At 40.9% G+C, this 27492-nt stretch overlaps 2 protein-coding genes across 3 annotated transcripts in view; one reads left to right on the plus strand and one right to left on the minus strand.

The window, feature by feature from the left end:
* Positions 1-1215: 1215 nt before the first annotated feature.
* Positions 1216-24206, minus strand: AZI2 (5-azacytidine induced 2). Its single transcript, XM_004588269.3, has 8 exons — positions 23883-24206; positions 14814-15034; positions 13143-13268; positions 12688-12787; positions 11688-11833; positions 9730-9788; positions 3924-4042; positions 1216-1896 (listed from the first exon to the last, which is right to left on the minus strand). Exons 2-8 carry the CDS (start codon positions 15027-15029, stop codon positions 1487-1489), a joined length of 1176 nt encoding a protein of 391 aa, XP_004588326.2. The 5' UTR covers positions 15030-15034; positions 23883-24206; the 3' UTR covers positions 1216-1486.
* A 135-nt stretch (positions 24207-24341) lies between these two features.
* Positions 24342-27492, plus strand: part of ZCWPW2 (zinc finger CW-type and PWWP domain containing 2) — an 87553-nt gene continuing 84402 nt past the window's right edge. Inside the window, exon 1 of one of the 2 annotated variants that reach the window (XM_012927881.2) lies at positions 24342-24472. The gene's annotated coding sequence lies outside the window, so the exon portion shown is untranslated. Of the gene's footprint in view, positions 24473-24554; positions 24696-27492 lie in introns of those variants that run through there. The other variant, XM_058657024.1, reaches the window with a different exon arrangement.

Raw genomic sequence — 27492 nt, forward strand, 5'->3', positions numbered from 1 at the left:
TCAGCTATATTATGCCCGTGCGGCCACATGAGAAACAGCTCCTGCTGCTTTGTTATTACACAGGTAGTTGCTCTCTTTAGCTAAAGCCTGGAATCCAACATTTGTTTTATGCATATTGGGTTCTATGCTATTAGTTGGCAGGAGGCTCTACTCCCTTGAGTCTGCTGTGTTCATTGGTCAGAATAAATTCCAGCATCTGAAACCAATTCCATTAATCACAGAAGCTTGAATAAGTAAGATGATAGAAAGGCAGAAATTTCTGGTGAATGGTGAACACTGTATGTATGCTACAATGATATAAGATCTGAGATATCAGAGTTCAAAATACAAGAAACTATCAGAAAGGGTAAAGTCTCACAACATGAAATACTTTATTCCAGGAAAAAGATTTAAGTAGTGTATTACTTATATTCTTAATACCGTTATTTGAATTTAGATAAATTTCCAAGTGAAGCCACCTTTCTAAATTTCCTTTTTTTACAAGGAATTTGATTTGCCACACAGAATGTAGGAGGTGGGAACATTTCACTATTTGACTATTATCAACACATTACAAAATTTGGTGCTAGAACAAAAATTCCTAATTCAACTAGTTAAAAATCACTTTCTCGATAAGTAGATTATACATCGAGCCAAAGTATAAAATTTGTAAGCTATTCAAAGTAATAAGGAGCTGTATTCCCTTTGAAAAAACATGACACGACATGGTTGCACATATACATACCCATTTGCATTAAAGACACTGAACGGACAGATTAGATGGATCTGTGTGATGGTCTTTCTACTTCTAATGGAATAGTATATACTGTCATAGTGCATTCATGTGTCACACAGTTCTTACACTTCACTGCTCTCTTCCCCTAGTTAGGGCTGGAGGAGCGCACTGAGACAGGATTGGCCTCTATGAGCAGGTTACCTCAAGTCTTAAATTCAAATTATTGTAAAATTACAATTGTATCAACAAACAACACTGCCTACACCCATCATATCTTACACTTTGAAACAACAGCATTATTGATGCAGTACCGTGTACTTATTCCACTGTAATTCCAAATCTATGCGTTCAAAAGTCAACAGAAACCTACTCACGTTGCCATATGAGCTTTTTATGCAGCCTGAAACATACAAGTTTGTTTTTTCTCTTGTATTAATGGCTTTTGACGTTCACAAATGGATATTTGAATATTTCATACACTTTGCTAAACCATATCTTAAGAGAAGCAAAATTTTACAGTTGTTATGAAAGCCAGACTTGTCTTTCTGCAACACACCTTCAGTTGGGAGTGTGGCATACATCTGATTCTCTGACTATGAAGCTGGAAGGCTCTCTTCTTTCACATTGGTAAATCAAGTGCATAATATCAAATAGAATGTGTTCAAATGTATATACACTGAAGACGGTCAAAATCCACTCTGTGAAATAACTTCTTGGGAGAGCTACCAAGAGATATGGCATCCTCATGATAAATCAATAATTTCTTCAGAATTAATTCTTATAGAGGCAGTTTTGATTATGTTGATCCAAGTAATGTAGTGATGGCAGATTGGGCAAAGGCGAAGTTTTACTTTTACTTTCCCCAAATGCTGTCTCACTTGATTTAGGAGGGCTTGGAAACACCCAAGAATTATCTTCTAGAGAACTTCTGCTGTAAGAGCTGGGTTCCTGAAAGTTTGTACCATCATTAGGGATGGATCTGTCATTATCTGTCCATGATTGCAGAAGTGCTTTCTCTGATAAAATCTTTGTATCTCCCGGAAAAGGGGGAGATGTAGTTTGACAGACAGCTTTGCTAGGTGACAGAGGGGCATGTCTTTTGTATGATGCAGTAAAATTTGTCAAGTGGAGTTTTGTGCTGTCCTTCCCAAGGTCTTCAGTGCAGGCTGTTGGGCCATAGGCTAAAAAACAACGTATAGGTTAATGTCAGTTTTCACTGCATTTGTAATCATGAAATACTCTAACACTTCACTAATTTGTCTAAGTTCTACTGTAATCACTGGGGCACCATGACTGTGGGATAAATGATCATCTCCGGTATGGTCCTTTCCAGTTATTTGCCTACAATGTGAGTTTAAGACTCACTTTTCCTTTTCTGTAATATAACTGTAGTAATCCTGTAAGTTGTTAAAAGATGCAATCAAAACTGGCAGTTAAAATACAACATCCTGTTCTTGGCTCATAAAATGGCTAGAAAAGGCTAGAAGACTATTTTTAGGTGTCAGAGTGAATGAACACCAAGGATGTTAATTTTGAAAAATTTTTAGTTAAATATACACTTCAGCTTACTGAAACATTCGTCTACAGGTGATTCAAAAATTACTTCTAGTAAAGTAACATTTTCAATTGGTGAGAACAAATCCAGTTGTAGTAGTTTTATGCACAAAGCAGTTTAAAGTTGTAAAATAAGCCTTTTTTTTTTTAACAAAACACATAATAGGCACATGTAAATTATACATGGTCATAATACAGGTCAAGTTCAAAAAAATTGCATACAGAATGGCTTGGAAAAAAGGACTGCTTTAAAGCCACAACCAGAATAAGTGTTATCATCAAGGTTTCTTCCTAATTCAACCTAAGGTAAAAAGAAATTTATTCTTGAGCTAAGCAAAGTGTAACTAAAGCTTGACCATATCAAAATCACATGGGGCAGGGAGTAGAGTAGACGGGGGAAGAACTGGAAGTAACGATGCTCAACTTCTGGATACGCCTGGGACACATTTTAGGCAAAATGCTGATTCAATCTCATCTCTACTTGTCAAAGCAGTGAATTCTGTAGTAAGAAGTGGTTACCTTTAGCCTGCCATTGTTACAAGAAATGTAGAACATTTAAGGACCACAGCATAAAATAAATCATTAGCAGGAACTAAAGGGTGACCAGTAGGTCATCTTACGATGGCAACAGCATTGTCCTTTCATCAAGTTATATGTCATATAAACAATCATATTGAAAATTTACTTTTTAAAATTATCTGACTTAAAGTTTTATTCCTATCCTCAGCTTATACTCTTCTTATATATAATCTTGACCACTGGAAAACCGAAGGGCAACGCAAACCACCACCTGAGCTTGCCTTGCTAACACACTGTATCTGTGCCTAGTTCTAACTGAATAATGCTTCAGAGACAGACTTCCGGCTTCCACTGTGCAACGTTTCCACCACATTTCCTTGTGCTCTAAGTTTGGAATACAAATAATTTTAAGCTATGTGGTTTTTTTTTCAAGAAATCACATTTCTGTAAAAAAAATTTCAAAGCATTCAAATTTATATTATGCAACTCTAAAGAAGTAAACCAGTTGTACTAAATACACACAGATTTTCCTATAAGGTAAAGAGCTTTGGTGAAAGCGTCTACTCTTAGCTAACACAACAGCCGACAGTTTGCCTAATTAGGCAGGCAGTTAGGTATAAAAGGTAAAGTAGTCATATTCCAGTTTAGTTTAAAAGAGACACAGGGAAAGCACTTAGACACTCTTCTGGTAAGTATCTTTTGCAGTTTTTATAAATTTTTGTCACTAACAATCACATTTTTTCCCCTTTCTGATAAACTCAGAAAGCTACATCTTTGTTGTACTCTGTAGCACTATAATGAACAAAGGTTCATGGTGTCTTTTTTTTTTCCTTAAAGATATGAAGTAGTTGTGGTAAAAGGTCAACTAGAACAAACTTAACACCTCAGCCTTATACTCATAAGCAACACTTGGCTGAGAAAAGCCACAAGGGGAAAAGAATACAGTAGTGAAGAAAAAACACACCAGCAACACCTTTATGTGTGAAGTTGACCAGTATGAGACTGAAGCTAGAGCACAAAACGGGTGGACTGTGAACTAAATGTACTTCGGCTTATCAAACTTATTTGATGAAATTCTGATAAGAAACAATGAGGTGCTCCCTGAGCCTTTGGGCTGGACCCAGCGGGGCCTTACCTTTCTTGACTGCAGCGGGGGCTTTCAGCTTCCTCAGCAGCTCAGCTTGCACCTGAGTCACCAGGTACAGATTCGTCATTTCTCTTTTCAGTTCCCAGTATGCGTGCTGCATATTGTCACTGAAATAAAAGTTTTTTCTAGTTTTTAGTTTTCATGGATAAAAGGGAATGATTAAGCAGATCTATACTTTGGCTCAGTCTGGATAGAAAACAGTTGAAAAATTTTTGAGACATGATATTAGAGTGAAAAGATCTAAGAATAACAGTGTCCTAATTTCTAGCAATTTATAATCTATTAAAAGGATTAAAATGAAAGGAAACATTCTAACCAGCGAGAGTTTCTCACAGGTCTCAGGAAAATTACAATGCTGTAATGTTGAGGGATGTTAGTATAACTAGTAGGTAGGATTCTGCTCTTCATTTGCAAATCTGGTCAAGAATCACATTATATTCATTCATATATGATTTCTAAATTTCTACTGTTGAATTGGACATCGTAAACTGAAATGATGTATCAATTGCTGAGTGTATCCCATCCACATTAGACTTTAGGTTTCGTGAGTTGCATTCTTTATGTCTGACTGGGCTGTCTCACATTGTTGGTTCTAAACCAACACGACACGACGGCACAAGACAGGAAGAGCCAGATGACTTCCTGATGAGGAAAAGCTAGAGAAGGATTACATGAAACACAAGTATCAAAACTTCAGAAATACATCTCAGGGTTTACAATTAGAGGTATTTTACCTAAATTGCTTGAGAAACTACTTAGTTACTTTACATCAAGTTTCCTGTTTTATTCTCTACTAAGCATTATTTGGATATTTTTAATTTTTTCTTTAGATTCTTACTGTCAAGTGGATAACTAAAATGTTCAGCACATTCTCCTTTTGTTGTACAGGAATAGATGAAGCATTAAATGCAAGAACAACTGGTCAGCCACCATTACTGCCTCTGTAAGAGACTACTGTACGCAGAGTAGTACAGAAAGCAAACCAAACATGCCCCAGTTTTTGTCTAACTATAAACAAGATTCAAACTGGAAAGTAATATCCCAATAACAAGCAACAGATATATTCCAAACTAATTACTCTGAATTATGTGAGATTGTATTTGGCCCAAGTATCACCGTTCCACTCAGATTATAATTCTTTTATAGTAAGCAGCAGGATGAACTTCACCCTGCTTTCAAAAAAAAGAATCTACTTCCTTCCAGTCTGTACAGTTATTAACCTACTATGGTGCATTAAAACTCACACAGATTTTTGCAGGTTTCTGGTAGATGTAAAATAACACACCAAAATTAGCTAACCACTTTAACTTCACCATTAAACATTCAGGATGTTTGCCATAATGAAAGTTCCACATAGGAACCCGTCAGAAGCATGAGGACGGTTGCTGGCTGGTTCCTTGGAACAACTCCGGGCATTCAGTGTGCATACCAGAGAATATTTCACATTAAGTGGTCGTCAGCAGAAATACTGTATGCATGCTACTTTGTGTAGTCATGCTATGATAGCTAAGAACAGTTTATTAATGAAGCAAGACAGTGAATCAGTACCTGGTTTATATGAAATAAAAGCAAAAACCAATGGTACTATTTGGGTTCTGAAATACCATATACATCTAATCATTAAAAATAGTGACAGGTGCAAAATAAAAAAACAATTACATGTAAATGCAGCATCTTAAACACATTTTTCAATTCAAGACTTAAATAATACGTTAGGCTGAAGCTATGTCAAGTTTAACAAATATGTAATCTCTGCATCTTACTCTTAATTTCAGCTGCACTGAAAACAAGGTATAGAATGTAAAATTATTACTAAGTACAGTTCTCCCTCTTGTGGACAGAAAAGTCATGGCAGTTACTGTTAGCCACTTTACAGTGAATACTGAAGGACTGTGGTGTTCAAGTGCATAGAAAGAATATAATCCTAAGACCAGAACCATAATGTGGAAGATGAAGCCTCCACCTGCAATGCCAGCATCCCACATGGACACTGGTGCGTGTCCTTGCTGCTCCTGTTCTAATGGCCTGGGAAAACAGCGAGGATGGCTCAAAGTCCTTGGGAGCCTACACCTACGTGGGAGCACTGAGGCAGCCCCTGGCTCCCAGCTGCACCTCAGCTCTGGTCGTGTGGCCATCTGGGGCGTGAACCAGTGGAGGCAAGACCTCTGGTTTCCCTTCTCTCTGTAACTCTACCTTTCAAATTAAAAAAAAAGTATTTTTTTTTCTAAATAATTTGATCTATCTACTTGAACAAAATTTTAAACTAAAGTGACACTGGAAAGGGCAAGCTGTCCTCCCTCAAACTTCCAATGAACCCTGTTTATCTAATATTTTTGAGATTATGCATAGATTGCACATGTACCTTCTCACTTTGCCCGAGTTCTGAATTATTTTTTGGTTTCAATGATACATAAGCAAAATGCCAATTTTATATATATATATATGTAAATATATATATATTTGTCTATAAAGAATATTAATAGTACTTGAATAATGAAATTCAACACTAAAGGACTCCGAAGGGGAATTTTATAAAGTATGACATAAAACGGCTGTGCTTCAACCACATTTGCACACTGAAGTGGCAAAGCACTTCATTTTACACACGAGAAAACAGATTCCGGTTTCTATTCCGTTCTACTGTGTAGCATTTCAGAGATGTCTTTTACCTATTCAGTCAACTGGCTGAGCACTGCCCATCTGGGGTAATACTTTTCATATAATCATCATTCATTCAGCAGTTAAAACATGCTGCCAACGTAATCTCAGCTCCAATATAACAACTTCACATCTGACCTATGGATGTAATAATACAGCTTGTCTACATCTCAAAGGGCTGCCATGTCCCACTTACAAAGTAAAACTAGGTAAAAGCTGTCATCTTAACTGACACGATACACTCAGCTCTTACACACAGAAATGAAGCGCTTCATCTAAGAGAAATCTGAGTTTCTGCTTCAGCAGTGTATCTTTAACATTTGAAATTTACTGACCTATCCCTCTGCTAGGGATGGGGAGCCGATTTTCTCCTAAGGGCCTTTTAGATATTTGTAACACCATCTGTGGGCCATCCAAAAACTAACTTAAAAACTACCCAATTATAGATCAGCCGAATTTCAGGTCCCTCCTGCAACTGCCTTGGATGGGCCAGACATTCCCCCACCTGTGCCAAGGATGAGCTAAAAGGATGAAATACTACCAGCCCAGAACTATAGATCTACAAATGTGATGTACTGATAACTGTGATTCTTTACATGTCATTAAATGTTCTGATTTGAAAGTCCCACAAGCAATCATTGTACACAGCAAGCCAAAGCAAAGTCACAGAAAACCATACTTAACTTTATGATATGTAACATGTTCTGGTATGTACTATTCTGTTGTAGTCTATTAAAAATGCTTGTCATTGACTCAAATTTATAACTACCGGAAAAAACACTGAAAAGTTTGAATAACATTAAAGCTATTTTATATTTCCTAAACCAAGGCTTTATATTTTAGGATTTTGAGTATTAAAGAATTCAAAACTGGTATTTAGATGTCACAGTTCTAGCTCCAGTCTCAGACACTGGGGTCACCTTCCTGGGCCTTCAGCCTCTCAATCCTGGCTTAGACACTCTTCTCTTAGCTGCTAGTTATCTGATGTTTTCAAACAGCTATTCTTTTAAGGATCAAGATAAGACAAATTTCCGTGGCAGCAATCCGACTTCTACAATCCCTGTGCATGGAAGCAGAAGCCCCGTTACACATATATTCTTACTTCCAGGATGCTATTTATAGGCACTTTTTGAACTAGTCTGAGTCTATTTATCTGTTCCCTGCTTCTTTCAAAACTGATTTTGAAGTGACTTATAAAAATGACAAATACAGCAGTTATAGGGGGAAACCTAGATAACAGAAAATTACACTGAGAAATTGTTTACACAGAAAATGTACTCTCTACATATATGTATACATATGCATGCATGTATGTGCATGTGTGTATAAATATATGTTAAACAGGGAAAAAGTTCTTTGCTATAAACACTTGGGAGAAAATTCTGGGGCTGGCATTGTGGCCCAGTGGGTTAGGCCACGGCCTGGCATAGCAGCATCCCACATGCGCGCTGGCTCAAGTCCTGGCCGCTCCATTTTCAGACCCAGCTCCTGACTAAACTCACCTGGGAAAGCAGAAGATGGTCCAAGTTTTTTTTTTTTTTTTTCCTTAATTAGAAAGATTTACAGAGAGAAGGATCTTCATCTGCCTGCAAAGGCAGGATCTGAGCCGATCTGAAGCCAGGACCTAGGAGCTTCTTCCCATCTCCCACACAGGTATAAGATCCCAAGGTTTTGAGCCATCCTCTACTGCTTTCCCAGACCACAAGCAGGGAGCTGGAAGGGAAGTGGAGCAGGTGGAACACAACCAGCACCCATATGGGATCCCGGCGGATGCACAGCCGCTAGCTAGCTAGCACGCTGGGATCGCCCACACTTTGCCCCTGCCATACCATAGAGGAGAGGAGACTTAGAGGGAGTTTTTGGCTCCCAGCTTTGGTTTGCCCCAGCCTTGGCTACTGTGGCTGTTTGGTGAGTGAACCAGCCGATCAAAGATCTTCCTCATTGTGTCTCGTTCTAACTGCCTATCAAATAAGTCTTTAAAAAAATGAACTATTTATTGCAAAAATAAATAAATAAATAAACTTTTAAAAAAAAGTACTGTTTATACAGTAGTACTGAATAAGTACAACAGATATTACTATATGGGCAGCCCACAAACCCTATTATTTATTGCTGGCACTTTATGGAAAACGTTCGTCAACCTCTGATCTAAAATAGCTGTATTTAATTTCTTCAAATTGTTTTCCTTAATTTATCATTTCCTTCAAGCAGGTTTTTGATAGGACTAGGCCTATGGCAATTGACTTTATTTATCCAAGCAATTTTGGAAGTCAATTGACTGAACAGGATGCTAGTATTCACCCTAACACAGCAGAAACAACAATTAGTAGATATTAAAAAACAAACAAACAAAAAACCAGCTTGTTACTTAAGTAAAAGATCTGTATTGGAGAGAAAAACAGTGAGGCTGAGTACGTGACCTGCGCAGAGACTTCTGTTCTCACCACGGGAGGACAGAGTTTCTGAGGCTGGCACTGTGACAGTGGATCAACTCGCCACATGCGGCATCATCCTATCTGGGTGCAGGTTAGAGTCCTGGCCATTTCTCTTCGCGTCAGGATCCCTGCTAATACATCTGGAAAAGCAGGGGGGGGGGGCAAATGCATGGGCCCCTGCACCCACGGGGGAGACTCAGGTGAAGCTCCTGCCGTGGGTCAGGCCCAGCCTCGGCTACTGCAGCTGTTATGGGAATGAACCAGAGGGGGAAGACACTTCTTTCTCTCCCTCCCTCCTTCGCCCACCCCTAATCCCTCTACCTCTGTCTCTGTAACTCTGCCTTCCAAATATATCTTAAAAAAGAAAAAATTCTCTAAATTCTCTTAAAATTCATACTACCCCAAATAACTGAAGTTGTCCAGGTTTGCCTCAAGACAAAGGGATATTTTTGTATGTTCATAATGCTTACTCTCATGTATAAAAATCAGGTTTCATTATAGAAAATTTTCATATAGCTAGTTCTTCTATAACATCTTATGCAAATTATTATTCAATGTTAAGAAATTTTAAGGAATCACAATATGAAATTTTTTTTTAAAGATATACTGTGATCAGGGGTTACATGTAGTCCCCACAGAGTGCTTGTTTTGTGTTTGAAGTCATGTGACACTCCTGCTCTGCCACGCAGGAATGCTCCTACCTTGACATGTTGGCTCGCGGCACAGTGCTGCTCTTCAGGCTGTCCTCCTCCGACAGAGCCTGTCATTGGTTAAGAAATCAGCAAGTTACAGTTGCTACAGTCTATTTTCAGGTCTTTATTGTCACAGAGACATCATATTTTTAAGAATATGTCTATAATTGCATAGGGCAAAGTTAGATTAAATTTTGGTGAAATACTTTAAAACCATATAAAATATTTCTAAATCACTTCTAATTACTTAACACATCTGAATTTTTCCCTGCAGAAGTAGAATTTCATGTTAGAGAACGTGCAATCTTACAAATACATTTCTGAAGGTATTAATCTGAAGTCTTTTAGAATATTCACATTATTGTCTATTCCTTGAATAGCTGAATGAATTCCAGAGTGCTCTGTCTCTCAAATACATTTAAGTAATACTGTTAAGCAAATAATTAAATCAATTAAATAAAATAAAGAGGAATGGTAGTTTGACACAACCACAACCTCTTGGGAAGCCTGTATCCCAAATCAAAGTGCCTGGCTTTGAATTCTAATACCACTTCAAAGTCCAGTGTTCCTTAAATGCACATCCGAGGAGGTAACAGGTCCCAGCTCTCTCTGTGGGAGACAGGGACCGAGTTCCAGGCTCTTCGCCTCAGACTGCCCTAGCCTGGATGTCACAGGCATCTTGAGAGGAAACCAACAGACAACCCTCTCTTTGCCTTTCAAATAAAATGAAAATAAATAAAGTCTAAAGGAACAAAATGTCATTTTTAAAGTTCTTTGTATCTCTACTTCTATGATTTGCTTGCATATCAAATGAAAGGAAATTTATTCCTTAGCACCATCTAGTGGAAAGAGTGGTAAATTTCAAATCAGAACTTTTAGCCTGTGTCTTACACAAACAGAATCAATCCTGTAACTACAAGCACCACTTCTCTGAATTAGTCTAATCAGTGAGTGTTCTAATAAGTGAGTACTCAAGTAAGTGAGTGTTCACACTCACTTACTGAACACACTAAACCTTGAGCACAATCCTAACTGTTTTACATACATTAATTTAATCTTTATGCGAAAATAATGCCTACCTGCCAGAAGGAAGTTGCAAAGAGCTAAACCAAAGTCCTTACCCGACAGTTACTGAGCAGTCACAACAATGCGCTGTGCTGGGTTTTTATGACTCTATGGTTAACACTTTTTATTAAACCATGAAATATCTGCGAAGTATGAAAAACTACCAAATAATTTCAAGTTGATGGTATATTCAATTAAATTTAGAATTTCAAATGCAAATCTTTCCTTGCAAGAACATCAGTTAAAAAAATGCCGCTGAGTGACTATGGCAACTAGGTTTTGGAACAGAATGAAGAAACTGAAATGTGGCCAAAGCTGGGAAAATCAACTGTAGATGTTAGAATGGAGAAAAAAGGGAGAGTTCTAACAGAAGTTAACTAATTTTCAGCATTTCCTTTTTATCAGGGCTGAAAGGTCTAAAGAGACTTCCCATTGCCTAGGTCAGAGAAACCTACTTGTCTAAGACCAAGGTAGCCTGCTGTAAAATTCTTAATACTTGACCCACTCCTCTGATAAGAACTATAATTTAGAAAAGTGTCAGTTCTAGCTAAAGACACCTGGAGTTCAGTCACAAGGGGAAACAGTTCCTCCTTTAGGCGGTGACAACACAGAGAAACACTGACTAGGAAACACAGCTCCTTAGCAGTGCTGGAGTACACTGGTGGGGAAAGTGCCTTTTTAAGAATAGTCCTTGTAAAAAGCAAAATTATATCATTCTGAAATAAGGCTTAAAGTAAACAGGTGATTTAAGTTAGAAGAAAGATTAAAGGAGGAAGATACATTTGTCAGCAAATGTGAATATTCCCTAAGTAGCTCCAACTTATGTTAGCAGTTTACTACTCATAAATGCCATGTAACAGGAAACAAAATATTGGATCTGCCAATTCACTCTTCCGTAGTACCGTCTGCTTAGCCTTCTGTAGTTCAGTTCTGAGATCAGCACATTGCTTCCTCATCAGCTCCAGTTCTTTCTCCAAACCGTGGATCTTCAGGTCACAGTTCAGCTTTTCCACCTCCCAGTTTGATGGAGGATTTAAATTCCTCATCACTACAACAAGGATGGACACAGACACTGTGAGCTGCGTATTCTACACTGACTGCAATTCTAACGATCCTGGTAGAATGCAGATAAAAGAAAAATTGAACATAAAACATGTAATCATTAAACTTTTAAATCCAGTAAGTACTTTTAAATTTCTATACTAATAAAAATAAGAATTCCACCAATCTTGCTGAATATATTAAGCACTCTATTATTCCTTTCCATGTACAAATTTGTTAATCTCCAATTTTAAAATACATCGATAAAGCAAGCATAAGCTAAAAATGTAGGCAGATTAATAATCTGTTTTGCATGCGTAACGATTAAACAGTGATAAAATATAAAACCAAGATCCAGCTAATTCTGGTCTTTTCAGAGAGTATAAATTCTAACATGCCTGGAACATTGTGTCATTTTTTTTTCCCCATAACTATTCCACTGGAAAATTCAACAAACCTGGATACTGCTTTAAACTGCAGAAAGTACCTCAGCATCTCAATTTACCAAAAAGCCCAATTCCACTACTATAAAAAAAAATCTCTATTTCCTAAAAGAAGATCTCCGACAGAACTGACTTTCCACCCCAACATCTCATTTGCATCTTTTCATGACGTTCAGAAAACATCTAGCCCTGAAAACACCATCAAAATGTCTGTAGGAAAAGCATCGTTTACAACTAAGGAAAAGTTAAAAAGAATCTGATATTATGTAAAAGCAAAAAAAAAAAAAAAATTAGCATGAGCCCAAACATTTAAAAAAAAGGACTTAGCATACAGATATAGAAAGCTGACACTGGACATAACATGTAACGGAAAAGCATATGATTTTAGTGTGACTGTTTGTAACAAGCAGTAGCATACCCTGCTGAGTTTCCACTTCCGTTCTTAGCTGGAGGAGCTCTACTTCTTTAGACTGTAGTTGTTCATTCAATACTTTCAGAGATTCAGAATTGTCTTTGTTCTAATTAAGCAGGGAAAAGGTCAAATTACATTCAATCAAATCCAGAGGCTTATATCTTAATTTTGAAGTAGATACTGAAAAAACTAAAGGCAAGATGAGAAAATGAATTCTTCCAAAGGAATCCCTTTTTCTAGCTTGGGACACTCATTCACTGCCTTACCACTTGTTAAGCATAGTAACTGATTCTACCATGTCGTAATTTTCCAAAATCAGTTAGTGGTATTAGAGGGATTTTACATTCTAAACAGCACCATATACTAAGTATTTCTACTCAACTTCATTTCTAATTTTAGACCTCTTGAAGGAGAAAAATTACTTGCAATATATAGACACCCCTCTTTTAAAATCAACTTACCATTTTATCCAATTGGTTCTTCAAATTATCTCTGTCAATGCAGACCTCTCGATAGGCATGATAGGCCTTATTCACTTGTTCTCGTCCCACACAGCTTGCTTCCTCATCACATCGAGCTCCTAGAAGCTAATGGGAAGAAATTGGAAGAGAAAGTTTCAGAATGTTTCCTACAGTAAAAAGCAAGCAAGCAAAAGAATCAGTCTTTTCATGGGCCCACACATTATTTCAACCACTTAATTCAAGCATTAAGACTGGACCATAATTAAATGAGCATTTCATTTGCACTCAATTACTCTTTGCTGATTAAGAAAGCAAGAGTGCAGTTATCTTTAAAAGCTTTCTATTCTAGTCACTATTTTATACTTCATAGTATCTGTCTGATTAACACATTAATCCTTCATCCTACCACACAGTACAACATCCTTCCGAAACAGCAGTTTTCCCAGTCAGTCATAATTCATTTCCAACATGAGAAAGTATCAAAACATACCTTACTTTTTAAAGAGCACACATATTAGCTCACGTAATTTTACATATTAGTTCACGATAAGCATTACTGGGATAGGAGGTCACATGCCAATGTTAACTGTACACGAAATGCAATGTGAGATTTTGTGATACAGGCATGAGTTTCAATATGTACGAGCATCATGGTACTTACATGTTCACTTAACCATTAGTACTGTAGTTCAGAAAACTCATAGAATGCAAAGAAATGATGACTTTCACAACTGACTCCCCTCAACAAATCAAACTCTAATGAACTCATTTCATCATTTTTTATAGAATAATTTATCTCCTTGACAGTCAAGAATCTATCTTCTTTACTGCTTGCGAAAACTGTTGTTCATAAAATATGAATACACTAATCTGACGTGAAGAAACATAACATATTAAAACTCAAAATAGGACCCGGTGCGTCAGCCTACTGGCTAAAGTCCTAGCCTTGCATTTGGGCGTTGGTTCTAATCCCAGCATTCCTGCTTTCCATCCAGCTCCCTACTTGTGGCCTAGGAAAGCAGTCGAGGATGCCCCAAAGCCTTGGAACCCTGCACCCACGTGGGAGACCTGGAAGAAGCTCCTGGCTCCTGGCTCCAGATTGGCTCGGCTCTGGCCACTGACAAGCATGATTGAGAAGGACTTCACAATACACAAAGCCAACTAGATTTGGTGACTTACACTGTATAATATTTAGGAATGAAAGCATGCCACATGAAAAGATAAAAAGGAAAATAATTTATCAGTTAAAACTACGTATGTTAAAGAACAAAAGAGAAAGTTGAAGAAATTAGATTCTGCTACTTGTTATGATTATTAGAACATTATTCCAGAAGTTTTCTCCTTTTATACTTCACTTTCTTCGCTAACTTTTTTGGGCTAATTTGAAAATTCTGAATAAAATACATAAATTATGTAAGGCAGTCTGAAAAAAGCAGAAAGGAAAATATATGGAATATAATTCTTTCAAGTTGCACTCTACAAAATTCACCAAGCACATGGTAGTAAAACACAGGATGACTATAATAACCAGGGTTTTGAGATTAACAGTGAATTATTCCTGGAAATTTAGTTACAACCAGGGAAGACAACACAGAAAAGCATCTGAAATATCAAGTAATTGGACTCATTTCTTATTTCATGAAATACAAAGAAGGCAGAAGCCAAAATTACCTTTTCTTCCAAAAACCTTATTCTTTTCTTCAACAAAGAGTTCTCCTTCTCCGAATCTTTGAGTCGTTTTTTAATATCTTCATACGCGGTGACAAGGGCGAAATGGGAGGCAACAGATTCATCTCCTGAATATATCGAGACTGGAGTCACGGGATCTCTTCTACGGGCTTTTTCATGATTCAGTATGCAGATATCATCTTCTACAAGTGCATCCATGACAGCTATTTCAAAGGAAAAGAAAACACCATCGTCTCACTGAATAAATGAATAGTAAAAAGGTTACATGAATATTGAGACTATGCTTCAAAACTCCTATTCCTGGCGCCCACATTGTGGCACAGTAAGTTAAACTGCTGCCTGTGACGGTGATGTCTAACATGGGTCTCACTGCCCCACTTCTGCTCCAGCTCCCTGCTAATGCGCCTGGGAGAGCAGCAGGGGACAGCTTCAGCGTTTGGGTCTGTCGCTGTCCTGCAGCGATGGACTTGACGCACAGAGTAGACAGTAACAGATGGAAACTGAGGCAGAAGGGAGTGAAATTACCAAAGGAACACATGCAACAATTTAATGACAGAACCTAGGCTTCACTTTGCATGTCTTCCTCCAGAGCTTCAGATTTCCCTTCTTGTGTTGGTCAATGCGTCTACAATTTGTTTGCTTTATTTCAAACATGAAGATTAATATGCTAGCGTTTTTCCTTCGATATTTAAGTCTGTCTTCTATGATTATACAGTTGCTTTTCTGAGTTTATAATTAGAAACTTGCCAATTTTTCTCAACTAAAGCCACAGTTAAAAATGTCCAAGTGATGGTAGATGCTTCCAATGAAAGAATCTCAACTGAACTTGAACTGTGGTAATGCAACAAGGTGGAGGAATCCACCTGGGGGGGGGGGGGAGTTGGGGGAATCCCAGTGCCTATAAAACTGTGTCACATAATGCAATGTAATCAATAAAAAAAAATGTCCAAGTGATCTGTGCTTATCTAGGATTCTAGAAAGGAGAAACAAAAACAAATGTGTATGCTGCCAATTTCGTTGGGTGAAACATGCCACCCATTCAAATCTCAACACCATTTTAAAACTTTCTAACTATACAGTACTGTTCTTATCCTTCAGGTAGAAACTTTCACAATTCATCAAGAAAAGTCCAATGCATATAGTATCTATATATACTACCTATAGTATCCCCCCAAAAGTGGCAGATTCTTGTTTTATTTTTTGATGATGTTTACATAGTTAATCAGGGTGGGAAGGATTGTGAGGGAAAAATGAGTGTAATCATTGTTTTTCAATTTTCTTTCTCTTCTTCCTGTTTCTGGGGTGAGCAAGGAGATAAGGGGAGAAGCCACACCCAGCCTCTCAACCACCCCAGTCCCTGGGGATGGGGAACGGCCATCTGATAACCCCCAGGGTGCTGATGTGGGACACACTCTGAGGGTTCTGCCCAGGTAGCTGCAATAGTCCTGAAATGCTGTCAGTCTCACTGATCCAAGGATGATGAAGCACCTCCAATGTCCACAGGCTGACCTTAAGAGTCTCCATTTGCCCAGATTTTTGCTGTCCTCATTTGGCAGGGGTAGCTGTCCAACTCATTCTGTTCTTCCTCCGCTATGGACCAGATATACTCTGCAGGCACCAATGGGCTGCCACATTCCCCACTGTCATCGGGCCTACCATTCACTGCTCAGTCTTTTCCAGTGAGGGCTAGTACTTGCAGGTGGGCCCAAGGATCCAGGCCAGGCACCCCAGGTCCTGCTGGGCACCCCAGCCCCCAGCGCTCACATACCCAGGTCCTACAGGACCTTCCACCCTTGGGGCTCACCGACCCTGCTGAAGCCCCCTACCCCTGGGGCTCATGGAGCTGGCACACACTGCGCAAGTAGGCCTCCAATGGCTCCTCACCCCTGCCTGGGGCTCACAGATCCGCCCATGTGGGTGATCTAGAGGAAGATGCAGGCTCCTGGCTCCGCCCCATTGCAGTACTGCCACTGTAGGCACTGGGAGAAAACTATCTGAAGGAAGATCTCTCTTTTCCCCCTTTGCCTCTGTAAGTCTAGCTTTCCCAACTAATAAATAAAAAGATTTACTTTTATCGGAAATGTCAAGTTACAAAGATAAGGACAGACAAAAAGATCTTCTATCCACTGGGTCACTCCCCAAATGGCCACGATGGCCAAAGGTGAGCTGATCTGACGCCAGGAGCCAGCTGCAGATATCTTCTGGTTCTCCCATTTGGGTGCAGGGAACAAGAAGTGGCGTTGCTGGGACATGAACCAGCGCCCGTATGGGATCCTGGCTCCTGCAAGGTGAGGATTTACCATAAGGAAAAAACCCTTACAAAATCAAAGTATGTGAAAAATACACACATAATATAGGTACAACCAAAGGAACCACCTATCATATGCTAAACATGTAAAAGTATTATTTAATTATTCCAATTCAGAACAAGTAGATAGATAATTATGCTAAGCCCATTTCACAGATGAGAAAACAATCTGAACAACTCAGGAAGCTTAGCCAAATCAGATGCTTAGTGAGCAGCAGAGGCACTTGTACTTCATATCCTGAAGTATGAGTATTTCTCCCTCCCAAATCAAGGTTTCATAAAATCTTAAATTTACCAAGAAATACCAAATTAGGAAGGGTTTACTAAGTACTTTAGACAGAACGAGGTACACTGATGACAGTGCCCCATTTTACAGAGTATCTTAAAATAAGTAATCAGACTGGCTTACACATTTGCATTTGTTATCCTTGCTTTGTAAGCCATCAAAAAGTTGTATATGTATGTATATATGGTCTCTAGATATAAAAACCATCATCTAATTTTATGCTATTGCTCTGTACATTTATACTTATTCTACATATGATAAACATGTCTTGCAATGCACTAAGAACAGCAAAAAAAAAAAAAAAGTTATCCTATGTCTCTCCATTCTCTTCTATCCTGCAGGAATCGGGGGTCCTCTGAACCGAACCTGACATCTCTCTTGGACATTTTAGAATCATTATGTTTTACTGTTGACACTTGGTGGCAGTAAGTGGCAGTGAAGGTTGTTAATGACCATGCCTGTCAGGAGTTCTGTGTGCTTGATGTTCTTGGATGTCCCTCTCTTTAGGCAATTTCCATTCTCTCTCCACACCCTCAGGAACTCCTAGGATAGCTATGTTTGTTCATCTGGTGATGTCCCACGGACACTGCTTTGAGGTTTTTGTTTTTCAACGTGTTTTTCTTTGGCAGACTGATGTGTTTTTAATGGTTTTGTCTTCTATTTTGGATGATCTTTCTTCCCCACGCCTGTGGAGGTTTTCCATTGCATTTTCTGTATGGCATTAATTCTTCATTTCTGATACTTTCATTTCATTTATCTTTAAAGTCTCCATCTTCTAGAAAAAATGTTAATAGGTATCCTGTCTGAATTTATTTATATCAAGAATCTTTGTTTGCTTGAGTGACGCTGTAACCTTCTTTTCCCATTCACTTTCAGGGATTTCATCAATAACCTTCATACTCACTTTGTAATACTGTGAAGTTGCATTCCTTATAGGGAGTCCATAATGTCTTCCTTGTTCTGCTTTCTTGTATTTCTGCATTTGTTTCAAGGTATTTCTGGAGGCACTGGTTTTTCTCCTGTTTTTGAACTGTGCCTTTCTGGCTCAGTGTAACGACTGCTCCTTCAGTGATCTCCTGAGGTGTCCGCCGGCTGTGAGCAGCGGACTCTGGTCAGTGCTCAAGTGTGGGGTGAGAGTCCAGGCTTACACCCGAGTTGGACACGGAGCACATTCTCTCTTGTCAGCCCAGGAGAGGAAGTGATTGCTGCTGTTAGTGGAGTCACAGCTCACCTCTCTCTTGAGGCTGATCAACACTTGACGTTAGCCCACAATGCTTACAACAGCCCACCACGCCAGCAAACGCCACACCCTGAAGCCCTTCTCAGCCTGGCCGCCTTGCCCTGACTGAGGAGAGCAGCAGCATTCCCAGCACCAGCTTCCTCAGAACACTCCGCCCTCACAGCTTTTGCTGCTGTGCCTCTGCTTGGGGCTTGGCGGGTGTGTGCGTACTGCACAGTCCCTGCCAGGCTACCATCTCCGATTCTGTCACTGAGCAACAGATTTGCCCTTCAGACAGAACCACCTAGTCACACAGGCTCACACAGAGCTGGAGCTGCACAATAGCTGCAAAAAAAAAAATTCTCAAACACCTTAGAATAAACGTAATCAAGGACGTCTGGGATTTCTAAGACGAAAATTATAAAATACTGAAGAACACAAGAAAACAAAACATGGAAAAACTTTCCATGTTTGTGGATTGGTAGAATATTATAAAAATGTCCATAGTACCGAAAACCATTTACAGTTTCAATGTTATCCTACTCAAAATACCTACAACTATTCTTCTTAGATACAGAAATGATGTTCAAACTCACATGGAAACACAAGAGACCCCCAAATAACTCAAGCAATCTTAAACAGCAAAAATAAACCTTGGGGGCATCATAATGCAGACTTCAAAAACAGCTTGGTACTGAGACAGGTTGAGAAGGAGATCAGTGGAACAGAATAGAAATCTCAGAAATGAATTCACACATTTATAGCCAACTAATTTTTGACAAGCTAAATAAAATCAATCCAGGAGAAAGGGCAGTCTCTTCAACAAACGGTAGTGGGGAGACTGGATTAATGTGTGCAGAATTATAAAGTGAGATCCCTGCCTTACATAAAAAGTAACACTAAATGGATCAAGGATCTATGTTTACAACCTGAAACCACCAAATTACCAGAGGAAAACATCAGAGACACTCTGCAAGACATAGGCAAAGATTTCTCTGTACGGTTCAGAAGCAACCAAAGCAGAACTAAGCAAATGTGATCACGTCAGGCTGAGAGACGCTACGCTGCAAAGGCAACTGTCAGTGAAGTAAAGCAGCAGGCAACAGAGCGGGAGGAAATACTCACAAGCCATGCAGTTGACAGAGAACTGTCATGCAGGATCTGTAAAGAATTCAAGAAACCCAACAATAACGACATCGGTAAAGTATATGAACAGGCGCTTTTCAAAGATAGAAACTCAAATGGTTAACATGCATATGAAACAATGCTCAGGATTATTAGCCATCAGGCAAAAGTAAATAAGAACCACAATCAGGTTTCACGTAACCTCAGAATGTTTATTATACAGAAATCAGAAAACAATAAATGCTGGCGAGGATGTGTGGAAGAAGGTGCCTACTCCTGGGAATTTATGCAAATGAAATGAAATCGGCATATGAGTTATCTGTACCCCCACATTTTCAGCAGCTCAATTTACAACAGCTAAGAACCTGAGTCAACCCACTGTCCATCAACAGCTGACTGGGTAAGAACATGTGGCATATGTATACTGCGGAATACTATTTATCATAAAGAGGAAGGAAAGTTTGTCTTTTGCAGCCAATCGGATACAACTGGAAGCCATTATGCTTAGTGGAATAAGTCAGTTCCAAAATGACAAATACCATTTTTCTCTGATCAGTGATAATACACAGAGTACAAAAAAATATATCCATAATTGAAAATGGCATTCTGGGTTTTGCTTCTTGTTTAGAGCCTTTTCTATACTCCTGAGGAAGAGTAGGGTTTACTTTTAATTTTCTACTTACTACATGTTGTTATCTTTCATAATGGAGTGTTAAGCCTGTAGCCGTGGTACAGTTTCACGGCTCACTGGCTAAATTCTCACCTTGCAAGTGCTGGGATCCCACATGGGAGCCAATTCATGTCCCGGCTACTCCACTCCCCATCCAGCTCCCTGCTTATGGCCTGAGAAAGCAGAGGAGAATGGATAGACGATCTTTCTGTCTCTCCTCATCTCTGTAAATCTGTCTTTCCAATAAAAATAAATAAATCCTAGGAAAAAAAAAGCCTGTGATTGAAAATTGAAAGTATTCCATTGTGTTAAAAAAAAAAAGGGGGGGGGAGGCTTTTCCAGGATATTCCAAGAAGCTGAAGATGTCTTCAGCAGTGTTTGATAAAGTGTGGGCCAAACACTCTAGAGCTGTTCACAGTTCTGTTCAGATGGACTACACAGCAGGCAAGACTCCACCTGAGGTGCCTGCATCCTAGACTGCAGTCCGAAGTTTAATGACTGGATCTTTCGCTTTCATTTCCTTTGCTGCTAACGCACAGGCTGGAAGCCAACACATGATGCCTCAAGCAACTGGGTCCCTATTACGCATTTGGGAGACCAGACTGAGTTCCGTCCTCCTACCTCTGGCCTGGCCCACTCTTTGCTATTTTGGACATCTGGGCAGTTAAACAGCAGACGGATGAGTTTTCTCTTTTTGATGAAAAAGAAATACAAAGTGTTAGGTTCTATGGCAGATCTAAGCAAATCAAAGTCTCTGAGATGCAAGTTCCAATAAGCAACTGAGGTGATTTGAAGTGCCATTCCAACTTGAGAACTGGTCTCCCAGAGGGAACAATACTAAATAGCTACTGCGTGACCCACTACAAAATTCTATCATTAGTATTCCTAGAGGTCCTGTAGGCATGGGTAATTCTATGAGTATGTAATCACCTAAATTTTACAGGAAGACATATTTAGTACAGAATGTAATCTCGTTATTTCATTTCAACAGCATTAGAGGATCACCTACGGTACACCTGTAACATATCTACACAGTCATGAAAACATCCTGTACGTCTGGCAAACTTTATTTCTAGAAGTTTACCTGTGCATAAAAAGAGAGAGAATTAGAAAGGACTCAAGTGAAAAATAGTCACAAGTACTGTTGTTCAGTCCCCTAGAATGAAAATGCAGAAAGTTGTCAGAACAGGTGAACGGAAGAGAGAACAGTAAAACCTGAGGCTGGGGGAAGGAAACAGATGTGAGCATTATTAACTAGAATTACTTTACATCTTAAATGGCAATGCTCTACAATCCATCCGAAAGCCCCTTCAACCCCTCATTCACTGCACATAACCAGGGTCTGAGACATCAGAAAACTAATTCATCTTTTTCTAGGAATAGTGTGTTTATTGTTACATCCCACACACCTGTCATGCACAAGGCATTCGTGCTTTTAGATGCATTTTCCTTTGGAACTAAAACTTATAAACAAAGTTCTAGAAAAGTTAAATACCTTGCCCACAGCTATGCAACGTGCCAGTGGTAAAGCAGGGATGTGAACACAGATAACTCCTGTTGTGTGCTGTTAACACAACACTGCAGGAGGCCACCTGAGGTGGATGTTGTGTTTCCTATCAAGAATGTAGCTGCAGCCAATATCTACAGCAGGAGGAACATGGCCTCAGATTCAGAAAGCAAGAATCCGGGATAGAATCTGTCGCCTTAATCAATGATTAGTTCACTTCTCTCGATCTGAATTTGCCCACCTGGGTTGGACTGCATCACTAGGATGCCACGTTCTTTAAAACGTGAAAGCAAAAATTTCAATCCAAATGTAGAACTGAAACCTAAACAAATAAAAGTGAACTTACGCTTGTGCCAGGAACTGAAGAAGAGCTAGAGCACACACATTCACTTCACTACAAAGATATTATCACCACCACGATTATCAACTAATACTCAGACAGGTCAGCAAATACATCGCTAGTCACTGGCAGTATGTGCCAGGCTGGAGGCTGAACCCAAGTGCACACAGTAGGTTTGCAGGCTGCGCGATGCTGATTCCTGACGCGGAGCTTCCTCAGAGCTTGCATCACTGCTCTGTTTCCACAAGGCCGGGACACTTGTGACTACGGAAGTTGAGTCGAGACATGTAGATAATTAAACATTCCCCTTTCCCTACTTTTGATGAAGCAATGCAGGGGCCCGGATGGACCGACCAGTTTATAAAAAAAGGATCAAGTGCCTCTTTCAAGACGCTTATCTGTGTGTTAGCAATCAAATGCCCCACAATTCACTAACCAAAAACGAACCCAGCACCAGGCACACAGTACGGAAAAACTTCACTTTCTCATTTTCATGACCTCCACTGATCCGTTTAGTTCAGAAATTCTTTTCCACTGTCAGCACAGGTATGAAGCACAGTCTAGCGGTTTTCTTCCTAAAAACAATAGGATTTAACACAACGGAACACTCAGGCAAGGAGGCTGAGAAAGCGGGGAGCCAGGAATGAAAAGCCAGTGATTAGCGTAACTCTTGCAAACCACACCTTGGTGCCCTCCAACAAGCTTTATCCCCACTTGACTTACAGGAAAAATGAGGAAGAGGCTCAACTTCTTGCTCATGTCACATGACTAAGCAGAAAATTCAGCACTCAGATCCTGGCGTGCTGATCTCGCCTGTGCCATTTCCTGTTACTCCACGGTTGTGTCTTTAATATTTAAAACCGTGTACTGGCAGACGGCTCGCCATGCACAAGAAACGCTGAACTAACCTATTTTGTAAACCATCGTGCCACGTGACACCCATTCCCACTTTCACATTGGCTGGCCAATCGACACGGCTGGAATTTTATGCAGCTGAAATTCCAATGGTGCCTTCAGAATGTGCCCAGTGGAGACGTCTACACTGCAGGAGGCCAGGGTCAAGCAAGGCTGTCTGTGTGAACTTCAGCACCAGGGACACCAGGCATCGGTGCGTGCTTGCACACCCGAGGACAGAGGACTTGCTTGTGTGTAGGGCCGAGGGTCTCAGCCTACCTTTCCAGAAGTACTCACTCCATAAAAGTAACCGAAAATCCGACTCTGGGGACATGGGAAAACGGATGGAAATGTCTGCAGTCCAGGAGGGTCTCAGGATCACCGCCCCCCAACCGCCTCCCCCATGTGTCCGTCCTGGACACAGGTCCCTTCTTCTCTTGCCTTTTTTAAAACGGCAACTCAGTGACCCACACAGTAACAATAAACACCTCGAGGAACCCAAACACAGGAGTAAGAGTACGGAGAGAAAAGAGGACAAGAGGTGAGGAGGAGGAGGAGCAGGGCCAGGAGGGGGTGACGGGGACAAGGGATGCTCGGGCGTCCTCGGGGGTGGGGGACCCCGGGCGTCACCACTCCGGACGGGAGGTACCCTGGCCTGACCCGCACCCCCAGCCCCCGGGCTGGCCCCAGCGAGGCACTCACCCCAAGGGCCACCGAGTTTCGTTTCCCTAGGTTCTGGGAACAGACCGACAAAACAAACCGGGTCGCCGGGGGGTCACCAGGGGCTTCCGGTTTCCTCGAAGACGGTGTCGCTTCCCCAGCGAAGGCAGCCGATGTCGTCGGTGCACCGCAGAGGGACGCCCATGTCTCTGGCCGCCCCGGCCCTCGGGACAGGGCCCCGGAGCTGGAGGGAAGAACTGGGCAAGCCGAGGCAAGGAGCGGCCGAGACGCCGCCGGACAAGGCCCGTTACCCAGCAGATACGCGAGCCGAGGGACCGAGCCCACCGGCGCTGACCGGCCTCGGCCCGTCACGGAGACGGGGAAGCGCTAGTGTGGACGGGGGAACCGGATCCGGGAGAGGACAAAACGGGAGCCGGCGCGGCCACAGGATCGACGCCAGGGCCGTCTGTCCGAGGAAGCCGGAAGTCGGAGCCGAGGGAGCCGGGCGGCGAGCCGGCGGCGGGGCGTGCGCGGCGGAGCGTGCGGCCCGGGGACTACGAGTCCCGTGAGCCTCCGCGGCGGGGCGGGCTGTGGAGAGGCGAGAAGGCGGAAGCGGAGGCGACGGGCTTCGGGTAAGCGCTCTCGGCCTCCTCAGTGGCCGGCCTGGGGGCGCCCTCTAGCGCGTCCTTGTGCTCGGACCGCAGTCGGGGATGCCGGCGCTGTGTGGGCTTGGCGGCTCGGTGTCGGAGCCTCGCGTGTGCTGCTGGGGCGTGCCTGGCGGTGGGAACCCTCTGGTAGCTGACGTGTCATGAGGGAAAAGCCGTTTAACCCCCTGCCTGCCCCTTGTGCTGACTAGTATTTTTTCTTTTCTTCTGGATGTGTTGGATGCGTCGGGCTGGAGGGCAGATAGTTATATTCAGGAGTCGAAGCGCAGGTTCCACAATGTCCGGTTGGGTTTGTGGAAGGCGTGGCGGAGGAAGCGGCGGAGCTTTGGGGTCGGACCCTGGTGGCCTGGAATTCCCAACTTGGAGAAAGGGTGGGCGTCAACTGTGGGTCACGAGGAGTGGACTTTGGGCACAGTGTTTAGGGGTAGGGTGGCTGCCCGACCACTCCCCCTTCCCCTTACACCCCCCAAAGCTCCAAGCGCTTTTTCTGATTAAACCAAGGAATCCTGAAAGGACCCGTCACTGTAGGAGAGTCAGCCACGCGGAGGTCCCCTGGAATACCGATCGGCTGTGTTAACTGGGGCCTTAAATAGCTTTAAAGTCAGATCTGTGCTGCGAGTTCCTCCGCCAGCTAACTCCTCCTGGTTCTCTGCCCATTCTCACCTCCCACGGGAGGGTTCCCCGGAAAAGACTAACGTTGTTGGAGCCTCTCTTTAGATTTGAGTGGAAATTCATAGCTGTCAGGAACAAAGGCCACGACTCAGTTGCGTCATTTTTTTTTAATGTAGTCTTTACATAAATGTAAACGCTTAGAAAGGAAATTTTTTTGCTTCCCCTTGTTGGGCTGGGGGTGGGGAGTCGGGGCTAAAGGAGCAGCGTTTTCAATAGTTTCAGCAAAAAAACATTCCGTTATTTGGAGCCCTTCCACGATGTTCGATGTGCAAGCAAGGCTCACTTCTCTTCTGCCCGTCATTGCTAGGTTGATAGAGGCATCCAGAGTTACCAGAAATAAAGCGATAGTTTTGTTTTTAATTTGAAGATGTAGAAATTTTTCAATGTTTGGACAACATCCATCCACAATTCAGAATTGTTGAATTGACATTTCAGCAATTGAAATTCATTTTTACCTTCCAGGTAAATAAGGATAAAGATGGTTTTATCTTGGAGTTTTTAAGATTTATCCGGTTTTATTTAAAATACATGCCTCAGGTTCACTCCCTTACTGCCCACAGGGCCAGGGCTGAGGTTGTAGCTGTGTTCGCTTGTTTGTTTGTTTTGTTTTGTTTTTAGTGAGTTATGAGCAGAAGTGTATTTGATGGAATTCTTACATTTATTATAATTTTTTTCTTGTGGATGTGATGGTTATGACAAACATAATCTAGATTACTAGCAATGGTCCCTTTCCATTCAAGTGCATTTGCTTTAATTAGCTTTAGGAAATAAAATGGAGAAAGAGAAAACTTGATATACGTTTTAATCTTAATCATGAGTCAATGTTTTAGTACAATCTTACTACTAAAGATCTCTGATACTGCAATTAGAAGATACAATCTTTATAGTGACATGTTACAGGAAAAGAGAATGCTTAGATAATCATCATTAAGCTAAATAACAAGAGAATTTTGAGCTCATTACTGTTAGCCAACTGTTTTGCTAAGTAGCTTGGATTCCTAAGCAAGTCTTAATCGCACTTGAGATTTATTGAAAGGCAAAACAGGCACTTTTTTCTTGTTCTTTAAGGCATGCTCCTTTTTCCTAAGAGTTGTAAATTCGGCATGTAAAAAAGTTCTCTCCCAGACCAGATTTGAGACTACTGTGGGTTTTTAAAAAAACTGTCATTGAATTTTCTGTAGCCTCAAATGCAATCTGAAGTTTTCAATACAATTTGCTACTTTTAAAAATATGTTTGCTATAAATGTTACCAGAGACTGTGGAACAGAGATGCTTGTCTTCCCACAGGAAACAATTGAGATGCAATATAGAGGAGTGTCCAACAAGGTAGCAGGAAGGGTTACTGCGGCCAGACTGCTCCCAGAGAGTGGGGATAACGTGGTTACAAAGTTGCATGGAAAGAGGGGCAGCAGCTTATGAAGGGGCTGGGATTCAGTTCCTCCCACTGTTTCTCCCTCTCTCTTCTGCACAAAGATTTTGCTGGGTGAGAAATACCTAAGATCCTTCCCAAGGTTTCAGTACCCAATGTTATCAGAGTAGTCAACTTGCCATCAGGCGGAGAGGACTCTCCTGGGGTGCCTTCCTTGTTGGGAAGACGACAGCCATTTGCTTGCTGGGGCATAGGTAGGACTTGATGCTGCAAAACCCTGGGCTCCTGCCAGGCTGTTCTGCCAAGGCTGTGTTTCCTAGGCTGTTGGAATCAGCTACACTCCTTTCCTAAGGGGTTCTGTTTTCCTTAGATCCCTTTCACACATGGGCTAATTTTGATCCTTTAGCACATGTAGACAGATTTCTAACTTCCTACCTAACATAAGATATATGTAGGGGAATTTGGGTTTTGTAAGAATCATAATGAGAGTCTACTGTACACCAGAATGCCTAAAGTGAAAAAACTGATGGTATCCAGTGATGACAATAATATGCAATAACAGAAATTCACATATAGTTTTAGGAGTATAAATTGACATAATCCCTTTCAAGTCATTTGGTGTTATTTTCTATGTATGCTCCACAATTTCCATTTTTAGATACATACCAACTGAAACGTGTACACATTGAACCAGGAAACAGCCATATGAGAAATATTCCTTGTAGCATAAAGGGCATAAAACTAAATAGCTGACAACATGAGTATACTTACATTGTGATAGATTTATATAGTAGGATATTCTGTGGGGAAAAAGTAACTATAGGTATACACATGAACACAATACATACATCAATTTATATAAAGGCCAAAGCAGATCAAAGAAAATTTATATATTATGATGATGATGACGATTTTTATCTGATATTCGTCAAATTATTAAAGAAGT

This window comes from Ochotona princeps, chromosome 30 (assembly GCF_030435755.1).
Source record: "Ochotona princeps isolate mOchPri1 chromosome 30, mOchPri1.hap1, whole genome shotgun sequence".
Lineage (NCBI taxonomy): Eukaryota > Metazoa > Chordata > Mammalia > Lagomorpha > Ochotonidae > Ochotona > Ochotona princeps.

What these genes read in the sequence shown, in the direction of transcription:
- AZI2 (XM_004588269.3), bottom strand. Translation starts at nt 15,029, where the DNA reads ATGGATGCACTTGTAGAAGATGATATCTGCATACTGAATCATGAAAAA. An exon ending in AGAACCAATTGGATAAAATG is followed by an intron (nt 12,788 to 13,142) that starts GTAAGTTGATTT and finishes CTGCTTAATTAG; the next exon opens with AACAAAGACAATTCTGAATC. An exon ending in GGAAGTGGAAACTCAGCAGG is followed by an intron (nt 11,834 to 12,687) that starts GTATGCTACTGC and finishes TCCTTGTTGTAG; the next exon opens with TGATGAGGAATTTAAATCCT.